Below are 25,819 nucleotides of genomic sequence, written 5' to 3'. Positions count from 1 at the left end.
TTCCCATCTAACAAGAAATTTTCCAGATACCTTTCCAGGTCCAGGGATCCTCAGGTGGAGATGGTGGATGCGTTAGCAGCTCCTTGGTCTTACCAACTTGCTTATAATTTTCCACCTCTGGTTCTTCTTCCAAGGGTGATCTCCAAGATCATAATGGAACAATTGCATGTGTTTCTGATAGCAGCAGCATGGCCTCACAGGTTTTGGTATGCGGATCTTGTCCGGATGTCAACCTTGGCCATTTCCTTTAAGGTCAGACCTTCTGTCTCAAGGGCCGTTTTCCCATCAGGATCTCAAATCGCTAAATTTTAAGATATGGGAATTGAACGCTTAGTGCTTAGTCATAGAGGTTTCTCTGACTCAGTGATTAATACTATGTTGCAGGCTATATTTCATGGTGTTCTTTTCATAAATTCTCTTGGCATTCTTTTAGAATTCCTAGAATTTTACAGTTTCTTCAGGACGGTTTGGATAAAGGCTTGTCTGCAAGTACTTTGAAGGGACAAATATCTGCTCTTTCTGTTTTATTTCATAGAAAGATTGCTAAACTTCCTGATATTCATTGTTTTGTTCAGGCTTTGGTCCATATCAAGCCTGTTATTAAATCTATTTATCCTCCTTGGAGTCCTAATTTGGTTTTGAAGGTTTTGCAGGATCCTCCGTTTGAGCCTATGCATTCTTTGGATATTATACTACTTTCTTGGAAAGTATTGTTCCTTTTGGCTATCTCTTCTGCTAGAAAAGTTTCTGAATTGTCTGCTCTCTCTTGTGAGTCTCCTTTTCTTATTTTCCATCAGGATAAAGCTGTTTTGAGGACTTTGTTTAAATTTCTTCCTAAGGTTGTGAATTCTAACAACATTAGTAGGGAGATTGTTGTTCCTTCCTTCTGTCCGAATCCTAAGAATTCTCTTGAGAAATCGTTACACTCTTTGGATGTGGTAATAGCTTTGAAATACTATGTTGAGGCTACTAAAGATTTCAGGAAGACTTCTAGTCTATTTGTTGTCTTTTCTGGTTCTAGGAAAGGTCAGAAAGCCTTTGCCATTTCTTTGGCATCTTGGTTAAAGCTTTTGATTCACAAGGCTTACTTGGTGGCGGGGCAGTCTTCGCCTCAGAGAATTACGGCTCATTTTTCTAGATCAGTTGCCACTTCTTGGGCTTTTAAGAATGAAGCTTCAGTTGATCAGATTTGCAAAGCAGCAACTTGGTCTTCTTTGCATACATTTACTAGATTTTACCATTTCAATGTATTTGCTTCTTCTGAAGCAGTCTTTGGTAGAAAAGTTCTTCAGGCAGCTGTATTAGTTTAATTTTTCTGTTTATATTTTAAGTTTTTTTCTTGAAATTTATGAGAAAACTTATTTTTTGGATTTAATTTTTCAGTAGAAATAGCTGTTTTTATTTTATCTCTCCCTCTCTAGTGACTCTTCTGTGGACTTCCACTTCTTGGGTATTTTATCCCATACGTCACTAGCTCATGGACTCTTGCCATTTACATGAAAGAAAACATAATTTACCTGATAAATTTATTTATTTCATAATGGCAAGAGTCCATGAGGCTCACCCTGTTTTTGGTGGTTATATTTTTTTGTATAAAAGCACAATATTATTTCCAGTTCCTCTTTTTTGTATGCTTTTTTACTCCTTTTTACACCTCACTACTTGGCTATACGTTAAACTAAGGTGTGAGTGTGGTGGGAGGTGTATTTATAGGCATTTGAGGATTGGGAAACTTTGCCCCTCCTGGTAGGAATGTATATCCCATACATTACTAGCTCATGGACTCTTGCCATTATGAAAGAAATTAACTCATCAGGTAAGTTCTTACATAAATTATGTTTTCTTGGACAAACAAACATATCATATCAAAAAAACAAGTTACACAACTAGACAGAGAGCTGGTTAAAACATGAGAAAGACTCCTGACGCGGTCGCGTTTCACATTACGCTTCCTCAGACTCAGAGGGGGTGCTCTCTGTCTAGTTGTGTAACTGGTTATTTTGCTATCACTCTGTTTAAACAGAAATAAAACTTTTTATTTTTTTATTTACCTATGAAAACGATGTATATTTTTAAATGAGACAACCCAAGTTATTGATCTAGGCCCATTTTGGTATATTTGATCCCACTATTTTGGCTGCCAGCTACAATCATATAAAAAAACTGTTAAATGTTTTGCAAACTTTGGGTTTCTCACTGAAATTATTTACATACAACTACTGCAGTCAAATGAGCCTCCCACCTGACACCTCCCATTCCCTGATCAATACCTGATCCCTCCCAAACAGCTCTCTTTCCTCCCTCACCCCCCCCCCCAAACAAAAAACATTTCTGTAGTGAAACATGCTCCTGATTCTGAGGGACATAAAGCTAAAATAAGAAAATACTCTAATGCAGTTCTTATTACACTATTGCTGGCCTCTACCTATGTGTTTAACACTGCAAACGATTTACGTACATTAACACATAGTTAAAGTCAGCTCCACTTACACTTCCTATATATTGCTTAACACAGCTGGTGATTGGAGACTATGCACATATACTGCCCCTGATTGGCTCAGTGGTCATATACTCTATAGCTCCAGGCCAATAGTGTACTGCCTTTATCAGTATCATTAACTTTTCCTGAGGGTTAAATACATAGGTGTAGTCAAAGAGTAGTGAGATAAGAAAATGCTTTGAAGAATTATATAATGTTGTTATTGAAGCTTTATGTCCCTTTAAAATTTGCTGTTGCCTATTTCAGTTTTGACTGCAATGTTTCTTTAAGGCAACAGTTGGCAAACATAAATAATATGGAGATTACATTTAGTTTCCTTAGTATTTAATAGGATATTAGCTTGTATTATTCTTTATGTATCCAAGTAATCTGTCCTTTCATCCGTTTCATTGTGTGCCTAAATCAATAAAACAATTATCTGTAGGCTAATTAGCTCTGGTTGCATAAGATAACTAGCAGTATGATAGAAGATTATCACACGTGGATTATGCACACGGAGGCAGTTACTGTGCACTCTTCCTAGACTATTTGATATGCATGTGAAGGACAACCCTCCCATGATTCAGCTGGAGGGCAGTGTGCAAAGATAAACACTACTGATTCCAATTTGGAGGAGTGATCGAGATGCTAATTGGTTGAAAGAGTTTAAATATTGTGCAAGCAGACATAACTCAGTACAAGCAATTCTCCTATATAAAGATTAGGATCACCTGTGTCTCTGTCACAGAAATGACAAACTCATACATGGGTTTTAAGAGGGATTATTATTTAAATAATACTATAATTGTATGTTGAGGCTTACAACATCTATTAGCCATATATAGTTTCCTTTGTGTTTGTATTAGAAATTTTATTTAACAATGGTTATGGCTAAGGAAGAAGTAGAGCATAACATTGGAAGAAAACCCACTCTAGCTTTCTCAGGTGATAAAAACTTAGTTCTAGTGTCCTATCGAAAGTTTCATGAAGAGGTACCAGATCCACTATATGTGGCTCAGACCTGTGGGGAATGTCCAGACTGGTCTACTGAGGAAAATGATATGGATGCAGACGTCATGGTTACCAACACTGGAGACAAAAAACAAGAGGTTAGTGAGTCTGTTAAGGTTATGGTTATGGTGATCAGGGCCGGGTCAACCATGGGAACAAGTGGGTCCAATGGACCCAGGCAGCACTTGACAAGGGGCAGCACTTTAGTGACTGAGCCAGTCATTGTCAACCCAGATCACTTCTGTGTCTCTCTGGGGTAAGTCGCAGGCTCTCAGCAGCATAACCTTCTCATGTACAAAGACACAGAACTGGTCAGAGGCGACATTCAGGGTGGGACAAGTGCATCTCCCCCAGCAGCCAGGCTAGTAGGCTGAAATGCTAGTGAGTAATGTTACTACTGGGGGGTCATCATTTCATTCTTGGACTAAGGCAGCACAATATCTTGAGCCAGCCCTGCTTGTTTCATTAACCCAGTCTGTCCGAGTGTCAAATCCCTGAGTGTGTCACTTACATTGTGACTTCTCAGTGCCTGTTTACAGTAAACCCTGGGATTGTCAGCTCACTTTATGTCTTGGGCATATCACATGTATGTTTCTAGGTTAGTATGTGTTAGGAGGTCTCTGTGTTATTGTGCATATTTTAATGTTTATATCTTTGATTTGATGTAGTATTATGGTTGGAGTTAAACAGGTAGAAGTGTGTGTGTAGGCGGGGGGCGTCATTTAGTTCTCGGACCCAGGCAGCACAATCTCTTCTGACTTGTATAGGATATATTTTTTTCTAGTTTTTTTATTGTCTATATTTGTAATTCAAAAAATAATTTATAAGGATAAAATTATTATTATTATATTTATTATTTTGGATTAATCTGTACATAAAGTAATTTGAGAAATTGTTTTTTTATATAATATTTTTCATATATTTGGCTTCTAGAAAAAAAAATACAGTTCCAAGTTCTAACTAAAAAAAACAAGGTAATTATTTAGTTCTAATTCATATCCAAGTGCAGTCCTATGAAATACTACAGCAAAAAGAAAATGATTTTGTTTTACATTCCTATTTTAAAGAGCATAATAATAATAATAATAAAAAAAATGATGTGCACTATTTTTGGTATCTTTTAATAAAAAACCCCAGAGGAGCGTGAACATGTCGGGAGCACTATATGGCAGCAGTTCTGCAAAAATTTTATCCATTTTCAAGAGTACTAGATGGCAGCACTTTTTCCTGCCATAAACTGCTCCAGACACCTACCTGGGTATCTCTTTAACAAAGACTACCATGGGAAGTAAGCAAATTTGATAATAGAAGTAAATTGGAAACGTTTTACAAATTGTATACTCTGTCTGAATCACAAAAGAACATGTTTGGATTTCATATCCCTTAAATGTTACCTTAAAGTGAAACGCTAGGATTTACCATTGGAACAAATAAAGGGGACTTTCATTCATGAAGTATAAAATACTTTATGTTGAAAGCTCCTTTGTTTGTTTCAAGCGTTGCCGCACTGAGCTGCTCAGGCAGCCCACGGCAGAACGCTATTTTGCTAAGAGGTGACGTTTCCACCTCTTAGCAAATAGCGTGTGGGAAATCCGGCGCCACGGATATTCGCTAAGAGGTGAAAACGCCACTTCTCAAGCAAAACAGCGATCTGTCGTGGGCTGCCTGAGCAGCTCAGCACGACAACACTTGAAACAAGTAAAGGAGCTTTCTGCATGAAGTATTTTATACTTCATGAATGAAAGTCCCCTTTATTTGTTTTATTGGTCAATCCTAGCGTTTTACAAACACTAGGATTGACTTTCACTTTAAGAAGAGACTCGGATTGTGTGTAGGGTTGCTACCAGCAGTCTTACATAAAAATATTGAATGACCTGCTGGTGACCTAGTACAGGTGGTAAATGGAGGTCACACAATGGTCCAACCCCAATGCTCTACCCCATGACACACCCTTGATCACGTCATGTACATTTTTCACAGCTGAGCAGTGATTGTAAACTCTTGGATGCCAATAACACACAAATAGATTATTTTACCTTTGACAGCCAGTAACACATATGCAGCAGTGATTGTAAACCCTTGGATGCCAATAACACACAAATAGATTATTTTACCTTTGACAGCCAGTAACACATACGCAGCAGTGATTTGGCGCCCTTGGCTACCAGTAGCACACACAGAGCAAATGATTTATATCCTCAAAGGAGGCTTTTAACCCCTTAATGACCAGCGCCATACCCTGTACGATGCTGGTCGTTAAAATATAGCTGTCACTCAGAGGGCTTTGAAAAAAACTGGAGAATTACGTGTTCAGTATTTTTGTATAGCTTTTACTGTACAGCTTGTTGAAATACTGGACTGTCCTGGTTGAATACTAGACTCCTGGCATGAGTAATTGTGTGTCATATTATCTGACAGTGGGATTTGGCAGCATTGTATAAGGCTTACGAAAGCTCTAGTTACATTTATTTTTTGTAAACTATTTTGATTAACCCCTTCAGTACTGGGAATTTCAGAGAAAAACTTGCCTAAAATACTGGAGATTTTTTTTAGCATTTTTGCTAACTCTCCATTTAAACAGAAAAGAGCCTTGTTTTTTAATTTACCTATCAAAACTCTATTGGCCAGATTACAAGTGGAGCGGTATTTTGCGTTTTCACTATAGCGAAAACTCTGCTAGAATTAAGATTTTTGCGCTAGTCTGGTTGCGCTGGTATTACAAGTTGAAAGTAAACTTTTTTTTGCTCCAGTGGTAACCCAGCTAGCACAACAATCCAAATTTAGACTATCGCGTGCGCGTTCACGTATTCCCCCATAGAAGCCAATGGAGAAAAAAAGTGGGAAAAAAGTGGAAAAAAACCAAACACCCCACTCTCGCGCAAACACCATCACATATTCTCATTAGTACTAACCCAACATGAAAATATGAATATTTTATATTCCAATGTTTTTTACGTAACGGAATATGCTCTATTTATTCATAAATAAATATTTCTAAATATATCTGATTGTTTTTTAAACAAATATATATTTATACCTATATATATATATATATATATATATATATATATATATATATATATATATATAGAATGATATATGAATATCTATTTAGAAATATTTGAAACATATTCTGCTATGTACAGAACATAGGAATGTGAAATATTTACAGTAAATACATAGCTAAACATGTAAATAAATATGAATATTGCATAAATATGTATTTACATGTTTCATCTACTTAAGGTCAAATGGTTCAAATGCACTTATATATATACATATATATTTATGTGTATACTGTATATGTCTGTAAATACATATATACGCATATAAATACATATGTACACTGTCACGGATACCAGATTGCCAGGGCCACCCCCCTACTGCCTGGCTCTCCACTTATCACACCAGTTTTGGCCTCTTCATGGCTTACGAGATCGCCCAGATTCTTCCTATTGCTTGTTTTGTGGTTTGTACATACTCATGGAAGAGCTGATCTCTAACCGCCTAACCCCTCTCCGACTGGCCGGGCACCCGGAACTGCCGGCTGGCCGCACCCCACCGGATACCCCTAACCTTTACCCCAGGTTGCTCCAGCGGCCCCTTGCCCCAGAGCTCTGCTCTTTTGGGTATTGGTAGCCCCTAGGGAGGACCAGAGGTGGGGTGATTGCCAGAAGGGAGCTCCTTTGCGAACCGGGGGTTTTGGACACCCCCACCTCCATATCTTTCACAGGCTGTAATTTCCAATGACACCATCCGCTCCCGCTCCCCTGGGATCACCCCGAAACCACAACCTATGTACTGTGGGGGCTCTATGGCACTGTAATGGAATAGCAGGAGATCTAGGGGTCAGATAAGACCCTTTTGTGTGTATATAAGCAGAGTGTGTTTCACAATAAAGCAATTCATGTTTCACCTGAATACTGGTCTTGTCTGGTTATTTGGGTGGGCTCTGGCTATAATCACTTTTCAGCTATGCAGCTGCAGGCTCCAGGGAGGAAGCAGGACCCTTTGGCGAAGCTACCCAGTCGGGGTAGCCGGTATTCGTCACATTGGCTGGCAGCGGTGGCATCTGCTTCTTCCACACGGCTTCTGCTGACAGAGGTGAAGCACCACAGTAGCCTGCAACTTTGGAAGCCAAGTTCCTATGGAGAGTACAGGAGGCGCTGACCCAGCTGGATGGTCCTGGTTCTGAACAGGATGAGCTGAGATGGAGAAACATTGTCCGCCAGCAACTATGGAGGGAGGCTCTTCTACAAGAACAGGACTGTTATGGAAAGGTCCTCCCCACTTCTGATGAAAGGTACTGGTTCCAGCTAGATTTACAAGTGCCTTTCCTGGGAGAGCAGCCCAGGGAGGAATGGCTATTTACTCTAGATAGACTGGTCCAGGCAGAGATGTGGCTGGAGGACAGCTACAGGCCCTCCGATGGCATGCTATGCAAGCACAGTCATGGCTGGAGGATGGCACCCCACAGAGGGCTTTGGCAGCCCTCGATTACTATTTGAAAAGATGACAGAGGACCCAGACTTTAGGAGCTTGGCAAAACTGAGACTGGAGGAAATTAGCATTTTCCGAGAGAAACTGCTCAATCACTCGGGGGTACCCTGGCTGCTAGCCGATCTGGTATTTATAGGTCTCCAGGAATGGAAGATGGAAAAGGCATACAAGACGATGCTAGATCTCATTCAGCAGCATGCCACAGATACTGCAGGGAGCTATGGTGCAGCAATCAGGGATTTATGGGAATTTTCCTCAGAGGAGTGGCAACCAGGAAGGAGCTACCAGGAGCTGCTAAACCACGATCAGCAGTCTGGCCCCAAGCTTATGGCCTTGGACAAGGGAGTTACCCCAGCAGAAGCGCTGGCAACAGGCAAGAGGGCCGCTGACTTCTGCCCTACACCTGTGACATCTCTGGAGTCCTAGGGAGAGGAGGTAGTTGTCATCTCTCCCCAGAACCAGGACCAAGATATTGTGGATTTAATTGACTTTTCCTCTGAGGAGGGACAGACTTGGGAGCCTCCAGCCGAAGAGATAGCAACAGGGCAGAGCACCGCTGGCCCCTGCCCTGCACCTGCAGCAGCTCCGGGAAACAAGGGAGCGGAGGTAGCCGACCGGTCTCTCTCCCCAGTTGCAGAGTCCGTTCCAGGGAGAGGAGACAGCCAGTCTCTTTCCCCAGTGGCAGAGCCAGTTCCAGGGAGAGGATAAAGCCGATCTTTCTCCCCAGTGGTAGATCATTTTTCCGGCAGAGACAGCCGGTCTCCCTCCCCAGCAGCAGAGCCAGTTCCAGGGAAAGGAGACAGCCGGTCTCTCTCCCCAGCAGCATAGCCATCCCCAGTGAGCGGAGGTAGCCAACCTCCCTCCCCAGTGACAGATCCCCTTCCCGGGAAAGGAGACAACTGGTCTCTTTCCCCAGCAGCAGAGTCTATTCCAGAGAAAGGAGACAGCAAGTCTCTCTCCCCAGCGACAAAGCCATCTCCAGGTAGTGGAGGTAGCTGACCTCCCTCCCCAGCAACAGACTCCTTTCTGGGAGAAGAGACAGCATATCTCTCTCCCCAGCAGCATCCCCAGCTACCCTGCCTTATCTCCAGCAGCCGATGCCTTTTATGTGAAAGGACTCCACTCTGTTAGTGTTGCTTGTGGGTGGACACCTGTTCTGGGGCACAAGCTGGAACCCTGTTTTGGGGAACTGAGTGACGAGACTTTGGCCTTATGTGAATATCCCTATGCCCCAGGGTGCAGGGGGGGAATACCAGCAGGGAGCGAAAGTGATGCCACAAACCCAGGGAGGTACCAAGGTATTGCTCTAGGCTCGTTTTGTTATATTCCATGCCATCATTTAATTGCCAAATGTGATCATATAAAAAAAAATGTTAACTTTTCACAACCTTTGGGTTTCTCACATAATGATTGTGTAGTCATAAAACAAATGGTTGTAAAAAGCTTCTCTAACATCCTTTTTGTTTAGAAATAGCAGACATGCATGACTTTGCCATTGCATTTTGGTAATTACAGTGGGTATTAAAAAGAATCAACCCCCTTGAAAATAATCACATTTTGTTGCTTTGCAGCCTGAAATAAAGACAGACACAGTTTTTGTTTATCCAGTTGTATTTACTCAGTGCAACTTATAACATCCAAGTGAAAGATATAACACCATCATGTCAGACAAAAATAAAGACAATTCAAAAACAGAATCACTGAGTTGGAAAAAGGATCACTCCCTTGTGTCAGTATTTTGTTGAACCACTTTTTGCTTTAATTACAGCCTTTAGTCTGTTGGGATATGGCTCTACTAACTTTTATTTTTGCTGTGTGCTTTGGGTCATTGTCATGTTGGAAGGTAAACCTTCTTCCCATTAACAACAACCTTGAGGGCAGCAGATTTTCCTCAATAATTTGATAGTATTTTGTCCCATCCATTATTCCTTCTATCCTGACAAGTGCTCCAGTGCCTGCTGCAGAGAATCACCCCCATAACAGGATATTACCACCTCCATGCTTTAATTTGTTTTGTTCTCTTTGTATCCTTTGTTAAAAATGATACCTAGGTAGACTCAGAAGCTGCTGATTGCACATATACAGGGAGTGCAGAATTATTAGGCAAGTTGTATTTTTGAGGATTAATTTTATTATTGAACAACAACCATGTTCTCAATGAACCCAAAAAACTCATTAATATCAAAGCTGAATAGTTTTAGAAGTAGTTTTTAGTTTGTTTTTAGTTATAGCTATTTTAGGGGGATATCTGTGTGTGCAGGTGACTATTACTGTGCATAATTATTAGGCAACTTAACAAAAAACAAATATATACCCATTTCAATTATTTATTTTTACCAGTGAAACCAATATAACATCTCAACATTCACAAATATACATTTCTGACATTCAAAAGCAAAACAAAAACAAATCAGTGACCAATATAGCCACCTTTCTTTGCAAGGACACTCAAAAGCCTGCCATCCATGGATTCAGTCAGTGTTTTGATCTGTTCACCATCAACATTGCGTGCAGCAGCAACCACAGCCTCCCAGACACTGTTCAGAGAGGTGTACTGTTTTCCCTCCTTGTAAATCTCACATTTGATGATGGACCACAGGTTCTCAATGGGGTTCAGATCAGGTGAACAAGGAGGCCATGTCATTAGATTTTCTTTTATACCCTTTCTTGCCAGCCATGCTGTGGAGTACTTGGACGCGTGTGATGGAGCATTGTCCTGCATGAAAATCATGTTTTTCTTGAAGGATGCAGACTTCTTCCTGTACCACTGCTTGAAGAAGGTGTCTTCCAGAAACTGGCAGTAGGACTGGGAGTTGAGCTTGACTCCATCCTCAACCCGAAAAGGCCCCACAAGCTCATCTTTGATGATACCAGCCCAAACCAGTACTCCACCTCCACCTTGCTGGCGTCTGAGTCGGACTGGAGCTCTCTGCCCTTTACCAATCCAGCCACGGGCCCATCCATCTGGCCCATCAAGACTCACTCTCATTTCATCAGTCTATAAAACCTTAGAAAAATCAGTCTTGAGATATTTCTTGGCCCTGTCTTGACGTTTCAGCTTGTGTGTCTTGTTCAGTGGTGGTCGTCTTTCAGCCTTTCTTACCTTGGCCATGTCTCTGAGTATTGCACACCTTGTGCTTTTGGGCACTCCAGTGATGTTGCAGCTCTGAAATATGGCCAAACTGGTGGCAAGTGGCATCTTGGCAGCTGCACGCTTGACTTTTCTCAGTTCATGGGCAGTTATTTTGCGCCTTGGTTTTTCCACACGCTTCTTGCGACCCTGTTGACTATTTTGAATGAAACGCTTGATTGTTCGATGATCACGCTTCAGAAGCTTTGCAATTTTAAGAGTGCTGCATCCCTCTGCAAGATATCTCACTATTTTTGACTTTTCTGAGCCTGTCAAGTCCTTCTTTTGACCCATTTTGCCAAAGGAAAGGAAGTTGCCTAATAATTATGCACACCTGATATAGGGTGTTGATGTCATTAGACCACACCCCTTCTCATTACAGAGATGCACATCACCTAATATGCTTAATTGGTAGTAGGCTTTTGAGCCTATACAGCTTGGAGTAAGACAACATGCATAAAGAGGATGATGTGGTCAAAATACTCATTTGCCTAATAATTCTGCACTCCCTGTATGCCTCATGTTATGAGCTCACCCGATGCATTCATGGGGGTTACAGTGGAAGCTGATGGGGCTTTTGTAGGTTAAAGAGGGGGTGCTTATGGGGGTTACAGGGGGTGCGTGTTGTTAGCTGACATGAGAGATGGGCAGTTTTCAAAACCACTTTGCGTGGGAAAAAAGAGAGAGTTATTCCAAGTTGCCTGAGCTATACAGGGGTAGATTACCCAAGAGCTATTTAAGGGACTATAACACGGCTATGCAAGAGGACTATTTGTATTAACCTGGATTCTACTGACTGTGGCTGATAGAACAGGGTAGTTTTTCTCCTAGCCCCAAAGTGAGTGTGTTCTTTCTGTATTTTGAGTTCTTCTGTGGGTTTGCCTATTTTTAGTGAATAAAGTACAATTTATTTCATCATTCGATTTGCTCATTGAAATGATCCCAGTTAAACATCGGTATAGAGTGCTGGTCTCCCGTGACAACTGGTCCCGACCAAAACCTGCCACTGATCCAATCAGCAGTGCTAAAAGTTGCTAAGATGTGTCTCAATCTTCAAAATCTTTTTTATGGATTTTAAAAAAGAATAAAAAACAGAGGCGCCACCATGGCCTAATATCGCCAGTACAGGTAAAATGAGCAGCAATATGAGAATGTGAATACTCACAAACATAAAGCACCCCACTGGTGCTAGTAGAGCAGACTGACACTTCTCAGTGGTTCAGCACACTGTATCCAAAGCGCAGAGACAGTCAGGAATCCTCTGACACTCCAATGTATATGTGCCTATGGATAAAGGAAAAAGCAACACGACATGGCCCAATATCATCAGGACAAGGGGAAAATAATACCAATAGCTTGCACTTACAAGATGGTGGGCACCTGCAGGTGCAATCTCAGCAAACTGGAGCCAAAACGTCGCCCAGTAGACTTAAAACAGCAATCCTCAACAGGAACCAGGATCAACGATATAATTTATCACAGGAGGTGAAAAAAATACACACAATAGCAAGTGTATAAAAGTATAAAAAGTCTTTATTAACACAGCAACTAGTTTCTCAGCCTACTCAGGGCTGTTTCATCAGGCTATGACAAACATTATAAAACACTTGCTATTTAACAGAAATCTAAAAACAAATGGGCTATTGTGATTGGATAATCAATTAGCAGAAACACAATTGGCAAAAAAAAACCACACCTAACTACAATCACCTTTGTGTGGTTGTTAAGGTAACCTTTGTAAACACATGTAGGTAAGAAGATATTTACATGTTGAACCTCCTTACAAATACAATGTATAAATAGATGTATAAAAACATACAAATACAAAATAACTAAAAAAACTACATTAAACATAAATTTTTTTGTCCAAAGTCTATCTCAATAGGACATATTAAAAAATTGATATAAATCATAGAACCATTGCTTTTATCTATATACATAAACCCAAAGTGCATCTAAAATAACTGCCTATACATTCTCTCAATTTAAATCTCCTTAGTTTCTCAGTATGCTGCAAGTCTGATACTCTTAATATTAATGTTGCCACTTGTTGAGACTAGCTGATTGATCTCAAATGTTAGATAACACATTAGTGCTGACTTACGGTTTATTAGGGTAACGTATGATTGTCTTGAGCAGACTTTCCATAACTGTTTAATTTGATATTTGTATTGGTACTATTACTTCAAAAGTAGAGCTGTAACTCCTTAAACATAAAAATAATAGAGCCATAACTGTTTTGTGAACAGATGTCTTGAATGCAGCTTTTGCTGCCTGTCACACTTGATTCATTGAATGGGTGTATCAAGTGTTTTGATGTGAAGTGTTAGGTGATTGGTCCACATAGATGCCAGTCAAACACTGAGATTGTGCATATTAATGAACCTCAGAATTGAACAGACAGTTGCAATTGCTAAGGGTGAGGGCAGAAGTGCAGGATTTATAAAATGTTTTTTATAAATCCAGAATTGAACAGACAGTTGCAATTGCTAAGGGTAAGGGCAGAAATGCAGGATTTATAAAATGTTTTTTAGTTGTAAAGGCATGATATTTTATGTAAATAATAAACAGGTATAACATATTGGAAAATATATGATGTGCATTGTTAATTCACTATTTGGTGAATCTATTTTAACAAGTTATTAAGAGACACAGTAACTAAACAATAATTTCTTGTTAGTGAATCCTCTTTCTCCAATTGAGAAAAACATTAAAGTGCTTATCTATATTCTGTTTTATTAAATAATTTATATCTCATCCAGGGGATTAGACCTGTGCTGCCAGTAACTATCAGTGTTCACATAGAGAACATGTATATTAAATTACAAATGGTAATCACTGGTCCATATGATTTAGTAGTGCTAGAATGATACATGGTGATATCCTATAAAAAAGTGATATACATGTTAAATAATTAAGTATTAAAAACTAAATAATATATAAAAAGTTAATGGTGTGTTTATACGGACTAGTGCAAATATGAAGAATATATTAATAGCACTGTGTAACAGTGACTAAATTAGTGGTGTGAAAAGTGATGTGTTATGAATATTGTTATGAATTTTTATGGATTTGTACAAATAAAGCTTTTTTTTTTTTTAGGAAAAAAAATTACTGTAAAGCAGCAGAACACTGATAAAACCAAAGAAAAAATCTTTTCTCTCTCTTCCTAATAGTAACAAATAACAGTAAAAGTAACAAATATTCTTATCTACATGATCTACATGAGGCAAGCACAACTATTATTTAAATAAAAAAAAAAAAGTAAATGTTGGTAGCCACCAGAGGGCACTACAGCAGAGTGCTATTGAGCACGGGAAATGTCATTACAAGGAATAAAGCATTAGCATTTGAGAGGATTTCTGAGTGTACACTAAACCACTATGCATAGTGTGAGACAGACTTGGTACTTCAGTTTGTACAGTGTGTGCCTGAGTCAGACGGCAGATCACTTTCATTTGCAGAGGAAGTAGGACTTACTTAGTAAATATTTTTTATTTCTTTCTGCAATTTCGGATTGTAACTTTAGTGTGGTAGTTGTATGGTGGGGACAGGAGTCCATAAAAACACATTTTTTAACAATATGCTGCAGTGAATTTATGATTATTTGACAATGCTGTAGAAATTCTATATTTAAAACCATGCAGAAATGTTTCCTCCTCAATACTCAAAAGGTAGGTGCCCTTTTGGCAAATATGATTTATATATATATATATATATATATATATATATATTACATTCCAGTTTACTGCCCCTTTATGCAAGGACTTTCCAGATGCCAGGAGACATTTTATCTAAAATTTTTGCATCTGCATAAAATGTTATACTCTCAGGCTAAGATTTTTCAGTGTTTGAAATGAGACAGGTTAACTTAACATTGTTCAGTTTACACTACAGCTGACTTAATTTTGAAATACATACACACAAGCCTAAATCCTACATTTAACCAAATCTAATGGTATGAGACTGAGTACCACAGCTTATGGTTCCACCAAGACCATATAGAGTACAGCATTTTCATAATCCATAAGTACAGCTGACAGATAGGAACATTTGTACACCAGATTTGAAGTGTTGCTCTTGGTTGGGGAAAATGGGGGGGGGGGGGGGCGAAATCCCAAACATATGTCAACCTTTTAAAAGTACTTTTATTCATCTACCCATTCTGACAGATCATTAATGTCTCTGTGAGGGTGTGTGTGTTTGTCTTTGTGCATTTTTTGTTAATGTCTCTGTGATGGTGTGTGCGTATGTCTTTGCATTTTCTGTGGGTGTCTCTGTGAGGGGGTGTGTGTGTATGTCTTTATATTTTCTGTGGATGCCTCTGTGAGGGTGGGTGTATATGTCTCTGTGAGTGTGTGTGTGTTTATGTATGTCTGTGTTGTCTGTGGATGTCTGTGAGGGTGTGTGCGTATGTCTGTGCATTTTCTGTGGGTGTCTCTGTGAGGGTGTGTGTGTGTGTAAGCATGTCTGTGTGTTTTCTGTGGATGTCTCTGTGAGGGTGTGTGCATATGTCTGTGTGTTTTCTGTGGGTGTCTCTGTGATGGTGTCTGCATATGTCTGTGCATTTTCTGTGGGTATCTCTGTGAGGGTGTGTGTGTGTCTTTGTGCATTTTCTGTGGGTGTCTCTATGAAGGTGTGTGTGTATGTCTTTGTGTGTTTTCTGTGGATGTCTCAGTGAGAGTGTGTGTGTATGTATGTCTTTGTGTGTTTTCTGTGGTTGTCTGTGTGTGTGTGTATGTTTTTGTGTGTTTTCTGTGGGTGTCTGTGTGTATGTCTTTGTGTGTTTTTTGTGGGTGTCTGCGAGTGTGTATGTCTTTGTGTATTTTCTGATGCTGTCTCTGTGGGTGTTTCCTTGGGTGTATGTGCAAATTTGTGTGTGTGTGTGTGTCCATTGTCTGTTCCTTTTTGACCTTACTACTGATTATTCACATCTTTCTACAGACTTTGACCTAGATTTGGAGTTTGGCGGTAGCCTAAAACCAGCGTTAGGAGCCTCTAACGCTGGTTTTAGGCTACCGCCGGTATTTAGAGTCACTCAAAATAGGGTCTAACGCTCACTTTTGAGCCGCGACTTTTCCATACCGCAGATCCCCTTACGTCAATTGCGTATCCTATCTTTTCAATGGGATCTTTCTAACTCCGGTATTTAGAGTCGTTTCTGAAGTGAGCGTTAGACATCTAACGACAAAACTCCAGCCGCAGGAAAAAAGTCAGTAGTTAAGAGCTTTCTGGGCTAACGCCGGTTTATAAAGCTCTTAACTACTGTACTCTAAAGTACACTAACACCCATAAACTACCTATGTACCCCTAAACCGAGGTCCCCCCACATCGCCGCCACTCGATTAAATTTTTTTAACCCCTAATCTGCCGACCGCCACCTACGTTATCCTTATGTACCCCTAATCTGCTGCCCCTAACACCACCGACCCCTGTATTATATTTATTAACCCCTAATCTGACCCCCACAACGTCGCCGCCAGCTACCTACACTTATTAACCCCTAATCTGCCGTCCGCACGCCGCCGCCAGCTACATTATCCCTATGTACCCCTAATCTGCTGCCCCTAACACCGCCGACCCCTATATTATATTTATTAACCCCTAATCTGACCCCCACAACGTCGCCTCCCCCTGCCTACACTTATTAACCCCTAATCTGCCGACCGGACCTGAGCGCTACTATAATAAAGTTATTAACCCCTAATCCGCCTCACTAACCCTATAATAAATAGTATTAACCCCTAATCTGCCCTCCCTAACATCGCCGACACCTAACTTCAATTATTAACCCCTAATCTGCCGACCGGAGATCACCGCTATTCTAATAAATGTATTAACCCCTAAAGCTAAGTCTAACCCTAACACTAACACCCCCCTAAATTAAATATAATTTAAATCTAACGAAATAAATTAACTCTTATTAAATAAATTATTCCTATTTAAAGCTAAATACTTACCTGTAAAATAAATCCTAATATAGCTACAATATAAATTATAATTACATTGTAGCTATTTTAGGATTAATATTTATTTTACAGGCAACTTTGTAATTATTTTAACCAGGTACAATAGCTATTAAATAGTTAAGAACTATTTAATAGTTACCTAGTTAAAATAATAACAAAATTACCTGTAAAATAAATCCTAACCTAAGTTACAATTAAACCTAACACTATACTATCATTAAATTAATTAAATACAATACCTACAATTACATACAATTAAACCTAACACTACACTATCAATAAATTAATTAAATACAATATCTACAAATAACTACAATGAAATAAACTAACTGAAGTACAAAAAATAAAAAAGAACTAAGTTACAAAAAATAAAAAAATATTTACAAACATAAGAAAAATATTACAACAATTTTAAACTAATTACACCTACTCTAAGCCCCCTAATAAAATAACAAAGACCCCCAAAATAACAAAATGCCCTACCCTATTCTAAATTACTACATTTCAAAGCTCTTTTACCTTACCAGCCCTGAACAGGGCCCTTTGCGGGGCATGCCCCAAGAAATTCAGCTCTTTTGCCTGTAAAAAAAAACATACAATACCCCCCCCCAACATTACAACCCACCACCCACATACCCCTAATCTAACCCAAACCCTCCTTAAATAAACCTAACACTAAGCCCCTGAAGATCATCCTACCTTGTCTTCACCTCACCAGGTATCACCGATCCGTCCTGGCTCCAAAATCTTCATCCAACCCAAGCGGGGGCTAGACATCCATCATCCGGTGGCTGAAGAGGTCCAGAAGAGGCTCCAAAGTCTTCATCCTATCCGGGAAAAAGAGGAGATCCGGACCGGCAACCATCTTGATCCAAGCGGCATCTTCTATCTTCATCCGATGACGACCGGCTCCATCCTGAAGACCTCCGACACGGACCCATCTTCATCCGGCGACGTCCAACTGAAGAATGAAGGTTCCTTTAAGGGACGTCATCCAAGATGGCGTCCCTCGAATTCCGATTGGCTGATAGGATTCTATCAGCCAATCGGAATTAAGGTAGGAATATTCTGATTGGCTGATGGAATCAGCCAATCAGAATCAAGTTCAATCCGATTGGCTGATCCAATCAGCCAATCAGATTGAGCTTGCATTCTATTGGCTGATCGGAACAGCCAATAGAATGCGAGCTCAATCTGATTGGCTGATTGGATCAGCCAATCGGATTGAACTTGATTCTGATTGGCTGATTCCATCAGCCAATCAGAATATTCCTACCTTAATTCCGATTGGCTGATAGAATCCTATCAGCCAATCGGAATTCGAGGGACGCCATCTTGGATGACGTCATTTAAAGGAACCGTCATTCGTCGTTCAGTCGTCGGCCAGGATGGATGTTCCGCGGTGGAGGTCTTCAGGATGCTGCCGCTTCGCTCCGGATGGATGCCGCTTGGATGAAGACTTCAATCGGATGGAAGAACTCTTCTGCCCCGCTTGGATGAAGACTTCAGCCGGATCATGGACCTCTTCAGCCCCCCGCTTGGGCTTGGATCAGGACATCGGAGGAGCTCTTCTGGACCGATTGGTGAACCTGGTATGGTGAAGACAAGGTAGGATGATCTTCAGGGGCTTAGTGTTAGGTTTATTTAAGGGGGGTTTGGGTTAGATTAGGGGTATGTGGGTGGTGGGTTGTAATGTTGGGGGGCTTGGGTATTGTATGTTTTTTTTTACAGGCAAAAGAGCTGTATTTCTTGGGGCATGCCCCGCAAAGGGCCCTGTTCAGGGCTGGTAAGGTAAAAGAGCTTTGAACTTTAGTAATTTAGAATAGAGTAGGGCATTTTTTTATTTTGGGGGGCTTTGTTATTTTATTAGGGGGCTTAGAGTAGGTGTAATTATTTTAAAATTGTTGTAATATTTTTCTTATGTTTGTAAATATTTTTTTATTTTTTGTAACTTAGTTCTTTTTTATTTTTTGTACTTTAGCTAGTTTATTTAATTGTATTTATTTGTAGCAATTGTATTTAATTAATTTATTGATAGTGTAGTGTTAGGTTAATTGTAGGTAATTGTAGGTAGTTTATTTAATTAATTTATTGATAGTCTAGTGTTAGGTTTATTTGTAACTTAGGTTAGGATTTCTTTTACAGGTAAATTTGTAATTATTTTAACTATTTTAGCTATTAAATAGTTCTTAACTATTTAATAGCTATTGTACCTGGTTAAAATAAATACAAAGTTACCTGTAAAATAAATATAAATCCTAAAATAGCTATAATATAATTATAATTTATATTGTAGCTATATTAGGATTTATTTTACAGGTAAGTATTTAGCTTTAAATAGGAATAATTTATTTAATAAGAGTTAATTAATTTCGTTAGATTTAAATTATATTTAACTTAGGGGGGTGTTAGTATTAGGGTTAGACTTAGCTTTAGGGGTTAATACATTTATTAGAATAGCGGCGAGATTCGGTCGGCAGATTAGGGGTTAATAATTGAAGTTAGGTGTCGGCGATGTTAGGGAGGGCAGATTAGGGGTTAATACTATTTATGATAGGGTTAGTGAGGCGGATTTGGGGTTAATAACTTTATTATAGTAGCGCTCAGGTCCGCTCGGCAGATTAGGGGTTAATAAGTGTAGGCAGGTGGAGGCGACTTTGTGGGGGGCAGATTAGGGTATAATAAATATAATATAGGGGTCGGCGATGTTAGGGCAGCAGATTAGGGGTACATAGGGATAATGTAAGTAGCGGCGGTTTACGGAGCGGCAGATTAGGGGTTAAAAATAATATGCAGGGGTCAGCGATAGCGGGGGCGGCAGATTAGGGGTTAATAAGTGTAAGGTTAGGGGTGTTTAGACTCGGGGGAAATGTTAGAGTGTTAGGTGCAGACGTCGGAAGGGTTACCGCATAGCAAACAATGGGGCTGCGTTAGGAGCTGAACGCGGCTTTTTTGCAGGTGTTTGGTTTTTTTTCAGCTCAAACAGCCCCATTGTTTCCTATGGGGGAATCGTGCACGAGCACGTTTTTGAGGCTGGCCGCGTCCGTAAGCAACTCTGGTATCGAGAGTTGAAGCTGCGTTAAAAATGCTCTACGCTCCTTTTTTGGAGCCTAACGCAGCCTTTATGTGGACTCTCGATACCAGAGTTATTTTTATGGTGCAGCCAGAAAAAAGCCGGCGTTAGTTTTTCGGGTCGTTACCGACAAAACTCCAAATCTAGCCGTTTGAGACTAATGAGACCTTTCTGGAAGTCACCAATCCACCACTTAAAGGGACATGAAACCCAAATTTTTTCTTTCGTGATTTAGAAAGAGCATGTAATTTTAAACAACTTTCTAATTTACTTCTATTATCTAATTTGCTTCATTCTCTTGATATCACTTGCTGAAAAGCATATCTAGATATGCTCAGTAGCTGCTGATTGGTTACTGCACATAGAGGCCTTGTGTGATTGGCTCACACAGGTGCATTGCTATTTCTTCAACAAAGGATATCTAAAGAATTGAGCAAATTAGATAATAGAAGTAAATTGGAAAGTTGTTTAAAATTACATGCCCTATCTGAATCACGAAAGTTTAATTTTGACTAGACTGTCCCTTTAACCTTTAAATTATTGTTTAGGCAGTTCAGGGCCCTTCCTTTCAGCCACTACATACTGTTTTCATAATATAGTTGGCATCTTCCTTAACAAAAAGATCATCAGAACTACATATTTTGTCTTGTAAATCTCCTTTTTTTTTTTACAAAACTGTAGTCTACCTCATTACTTGTCAGGTCAATGTAAACAAGTGCTGAGTGTCTGTGTCTGAGTGCGTTTGTGTGTTTCTTTGCGTGTCTGCTAGAGTGTCTATATGTGAATCCTTATATGTGAGTGTGTGTTTCAGAGTATGAGTGTGCCTGTGTGTTTCTGTGTTTCTGTGTTACTACCTTTACAACATTTCCAAGTTTGACTACACTTAAGAATAAAGTGCATATATAGGTTTTAGTCACTTGGTCAAGAACTGCACATGTCAGAGGGGGTGGTGGTTAAGGGGCCCCAAAATTTCTAGTGGCGGACCTGTGTATACACACACATGCACATGCATACACATATCTACAGATATACACACATATACACTTACGCACAAAACCATACAGACACTTATATACATACACAAACATTTACATACATACTCATGTACAACACACACACACTCAGATATACACATACAAGCACATAACATACATACACGTATAATATACACATACACAAACATAAATGTATGCACATGCACACACATACAAAAACACTGTGACTGAAAATTAATGCAAATTTGTGCTGTGTGATTACACAATTTTATCTAATGAATTCTACTTTTAAATTACAATTTAATTTAAATTATGCTTGGTCTGTTGAAGACATGCACCACCCATTTAAGAGGAAGCTAAAATGCTAAAAATAAAAATCACATGAGAAATAATACACCTTATAATTAATTGCTTGTATCAAAATAAGACAAAAGAGGAACCTTACAGAGACGGTGTAATGCAAATAAATATAGCACTGACAACCTCCTCACAAGATAGAAGATAAGAAATTTGCTATTAAAAGGAAAAGAGGTCTTCACAATACAGGACTTTAGTGCACTGTATCATATTGTACTAAAGTATCAGTCAGGCTTAGATTCAAGGGCCCCCATTCCAAACATTACATTTTGCCATGTGAAACGCAGGTGTTTTTTTACTTCAGGGGACACTGAATTGTATTTCTCCCCCTGAATGTGTTCACAGAATGTTAACAGTATTGGAAATTACTAATTTGAGAAGGGGAGAAGATGAGCAGGTCTACTCTTCCTGCAGGCACAGTCCATTTGAATAGGCATGTTCTTGAAAACAGTGAGCAGTGGTTTTAATAATAAAAAACAACTATATCAAAAACAAAAATAAATAAACATAACGGAATAATGTACCATGCATTTAATACATTGCAACTGGTATAACAAGTTATTGGAAACATATTGGCCTTGATTATAAGTGGAGTGCCAAAATATTAGCATTATTGAGTGCTAACATTGCTCAGACTAAATCAATAGTACAGATTACAAGTTAATAGTAAAATGGTAGCGCTTAAACGACAGCTAGTGTATGATATATTAAAAGTGTTTTTGTAAATACTTTTGTTATTGTGTAACGAGAAAAAAACATGCTATTAACTTGGTAAATATGTTAAAGGACCACTCAATGTAGTATAATTGCATATTTTGCATAATAAAAAGACAATACAATAACACCTACATTTCAAATAAGCAGTAGATTTTTTTCTGACAAATTTATAATTTCACCCATTTTCCGCCCCCCCCCCTGTTTCATGTGACAGACATCAGCCAATCACAAAAGAAAGAGGTTTTTTCAATACTAAGATTGAAAGTGTACACTTACTAGCACTCACATCTAAGAGAAAGTGGCTGTAAATAAGAACATATAGTTCCAAAAGAGGGGACGGTCTATGCCGTAATTAAAATATAACCTTTATTGGAATTACTTAAAATACTGTTCCACAAAACAAACACAAACATATAAAATAAAAACACAAATGTTGAAAAGGATATTATATACTAGATATATGTGTTATGCGTCCGCAAATATACTAGGAGATCTCTCTTATATCAGGATTATAGTAATTCTGATCATGAGAATATCTCTTTATTTAAACTACTTAGGTATGTAATATATTGCCTGTAATTACAAGTCTATATACTTCTTAGGTAATCTATTTGCTGATGCTTATATATTTCTCTATTACTCCTAGTCACGGGGGTATAGTCTTATCAAGTAATTCTAATACACAATATAGTGCTTATGAGTACAAATATATATCCTTCTGGGGCATGTGCATTCAATTTTTAAGGTTTTAGTGCTTCAGGTCAAAATGACAATGGTACTTAATACTCAGTGCTTATAGGCTATTAATTCCTGGATATGCAGGTGTTTTCATCAGCCAGTATTGACCTTAGATTTGGTCTGTTTAGTTGTATTCTAAATAGAGTTATACATATGTATTAAGTTGCACAACCTTGTGATATGCTCCAATTGGATTAGATGAAAGGATATCAGAATATTACTATATACGTGTTACAACTTAAGATCTGTGTGCATTTTTATTAGTAGGTACAGATGTTGTCAATTAAATGCAGCGGTTATACGAAACCTCTCACTGTAAGTTTTTTTATTATAGGTTGTTATGTGGTGCTTTTCTAAAAGCTATTTGGCATGAACATTTAGGGGCTTCACATCAATAATAAAGAATGATTTAAATACTCATAGTAATCAGGCTATTATGATGGGATGTACTGCCGTTAGCTTGCTATTATGTATAGCGCTGGTCCTTTAAATGGTGGAATTCTATCAGCATCGCATGCTATAGTTATATAATATGCTTCAATTCGCATAATGTTTGGTGTGGTCAGTTTGTTAACTTTATAGGTATACTGATTAGCTTCATAGTTGGATACCTCACCATTCATTCATGCTCTAATATCAAAGTGCTTTACATAAATACTGTAAATTCTATCAACACCGCATACTAATGTTATGCAGCGAGCTTTAATTAGCTTTTCATTTTATATAGCTAGTAACATTCCATTTTCCATTCATACGTTTCGCTGTTAGTCGTTCTCTATTGTATAAGAGTGTTTCAATTACCCCTGTAACGTTCTGCTATATTTAGCTATATAGAGGTCTATAGGTTTGAATGTACGCTATTTCTACCGTTAATGGCTAATAGTACCCAGGTTATTGTGATAAAATGTACTGCTGTGGGCTTGATACTATGTATCGCTGGCCCTTTAAATGGTTAGATTCTATCAGCATCCCATGCTATAATTATGTAATATACTGCAATTCGCTTAACCTTTAATATGGTTAGTTCATTGACTTATTCGGTATAACAATCTGCTTGGTAGTTAGATATTTTACCATTTATTCATGCTCTGAATACTAGAGAGCTTCACATGAGTACTATAGATTGATTAAAATTCTATCAACATCGCATGCTAATGTTATGCGACGGGCTACAGTTACCTTAACGTTTTTTATAGCTAATAACACACCACTTTTCATTCATACAATTGGTTATAAGCCGTTCTCTATTGTATTACTGGGATTAAGTTACCGCTACAACGTTCTGCTATGCTGAGCTGTATATAGATCTAATAGATTTAAATGCACATTATTTCCACCATTCATTCATAAGTTATAGCTAGTCGCCATTTTGCGTTGTAACATTAAGGTTCAAACACTATGACTAGGTGCTGTATCCTTTTTCAACAATTGCTGATTAAAAAGTTTGGCTTAAAGCCTAACAACAATCACTGCCCTAACATGTTTCGCCACCAACGTGGCTTTCTCAAAGGGTACGGCGCGGCGTTTGGCGTGGTCTCTTATAGACTCTGGTCCAACCCTTTGTAATGACGTCACGTCTTATCGGATTCTTTGTTTCTTATGAGCCAATCGTGATGGTTCTAATATTCCACTTGATGTTATCTTTTGGCTTATTGGCTCCCTGTCAAAGTTTGCAAAAAAATGTCAAACCATTATTTTGATCCGTCTAGTATTTCTGTCAATCTTTAGCCTTATAATGAGTTGTTAAAAATCTATTATATTAACGGTTTATTAGCTCAAATGTTCATCAAATCACATTTGTAAAATACGTTTGGACTTAGAGATTTATCATCCATATGTGTTAGCTTATATCAATCCAGTATGTGATGAGCATTGTCCAAAATATTCCATAATCGCTATGTAAGGGATATTCTTCTTAATTGTATTTTATCATTAAAATGTGCAATTATACTTAGGATTCATATTAGTCTGAAGTTATATGAATGATATATAGATATCTTACTTAGGGCTCATAATAATTCGAAGCCATTTCTTGTATATTTTATTTCTTAATTCAAGGTTACTTTCTTCAGGATATTAAATACAGGTTAATATTTATTTGTTTATAGAGAAACCTAGAGGTGATATTTAAATATAATTTCCAACAGGTGTGACTATAAATAAAAATGAAATAGTGCAAACTTGAAACCAATGGTAACCAGAGTTAAAAAAGTGGAATTTGGGTTTAATAACCCATTTGTGTGGTGAAAGTGTGATAGTGTATAAGTTATATACACTGTGTGAATAGGTGATAACAGATGTTGTATTTTTTAAATTTTGTCTCTACATGTTACTTGTGATGCTAATTCTATTTAGATTGTTAGCCTTGAATTTTTCTAAAGGAATTAAGTGTATCAAATTTATGTTCGGTACGCTCATAGTGCGTATCACTTAGTGACATGTGTATAAGTTAGTGACATATGTATAAGATAGTGTGGGGTTGAAGTGTAATTCTACGGTTCTCTATATCTTTCTTAGTCTCTAATGGCCTTATAATAATCTGTATTATTTTTCAGTACATCTGATGTTCATTCCTAAAATTACCCTTACTTGGATGTTCACATCCTTAAAGAAAATTTGGCTTAAGGACTATATTTTTAATTTCGATTTTTGTTATGCTTCCAGTTAACGATCTTTATAAATACGAGACATAGTTGTTATGCTCATTTAATCCATTAGGTGTAATGGAGTTTAATAAGTAGATCCATCTACTTTCATACTGTAGTAATGGTTTTTCTTTATCTCCTCCACGTATGCCAAGATTGATTTTTTGCACTCCATAACATTGTAGGCAATTTGTTTTGCCTTGAT

General features: G+C 38.5%; 1 protein-coding gene across 1 annotated transcript in view; it reads left to right on the top strand.

The window, feature by feature from the left end:
* The first annotated feature begins 3,254 nt into the window (after positions 1-3,254).
* ATP7B (ATPase copper transporting beta) overlaps positions 3,255-25,819 on the top strand; it is a 164,344-nt gene continuing 141,779 nt past the window's right edge. The window contains exon 1 of the mRNA XM_053708381.1: positions 3,255-3,588. Coding sequence (XP_053564356.1) covers positions 3,361-3,588 — 228 coding nt within the window. The 5' untranslated portion in view covers positions 3,255-3,360. The remainder of the gene's footprint in view (positions 3,589-25,819) is intronic.

The sequence above is a fragment of the Bombina bombina genome, chromosome 3 (assembly GCF_027579735.1).
Source record: "Bombina bombina isolate aBomBom1 chromosome 3, aBomBom1.pri, whole genome shotgun sequence".
Taxonomy (NCBI): domain Eukaryota; kingdom Metazoa; phylum Chordata; class Amphibia; order Anura; family Bombinatoridae; genus Bombina; species Bombina bombina.
The sequence above is the reverse complement of the archived record's forward strand: the minus strand, read 5'-3'. Positions and strand labels throughout refer to the sequence as shown.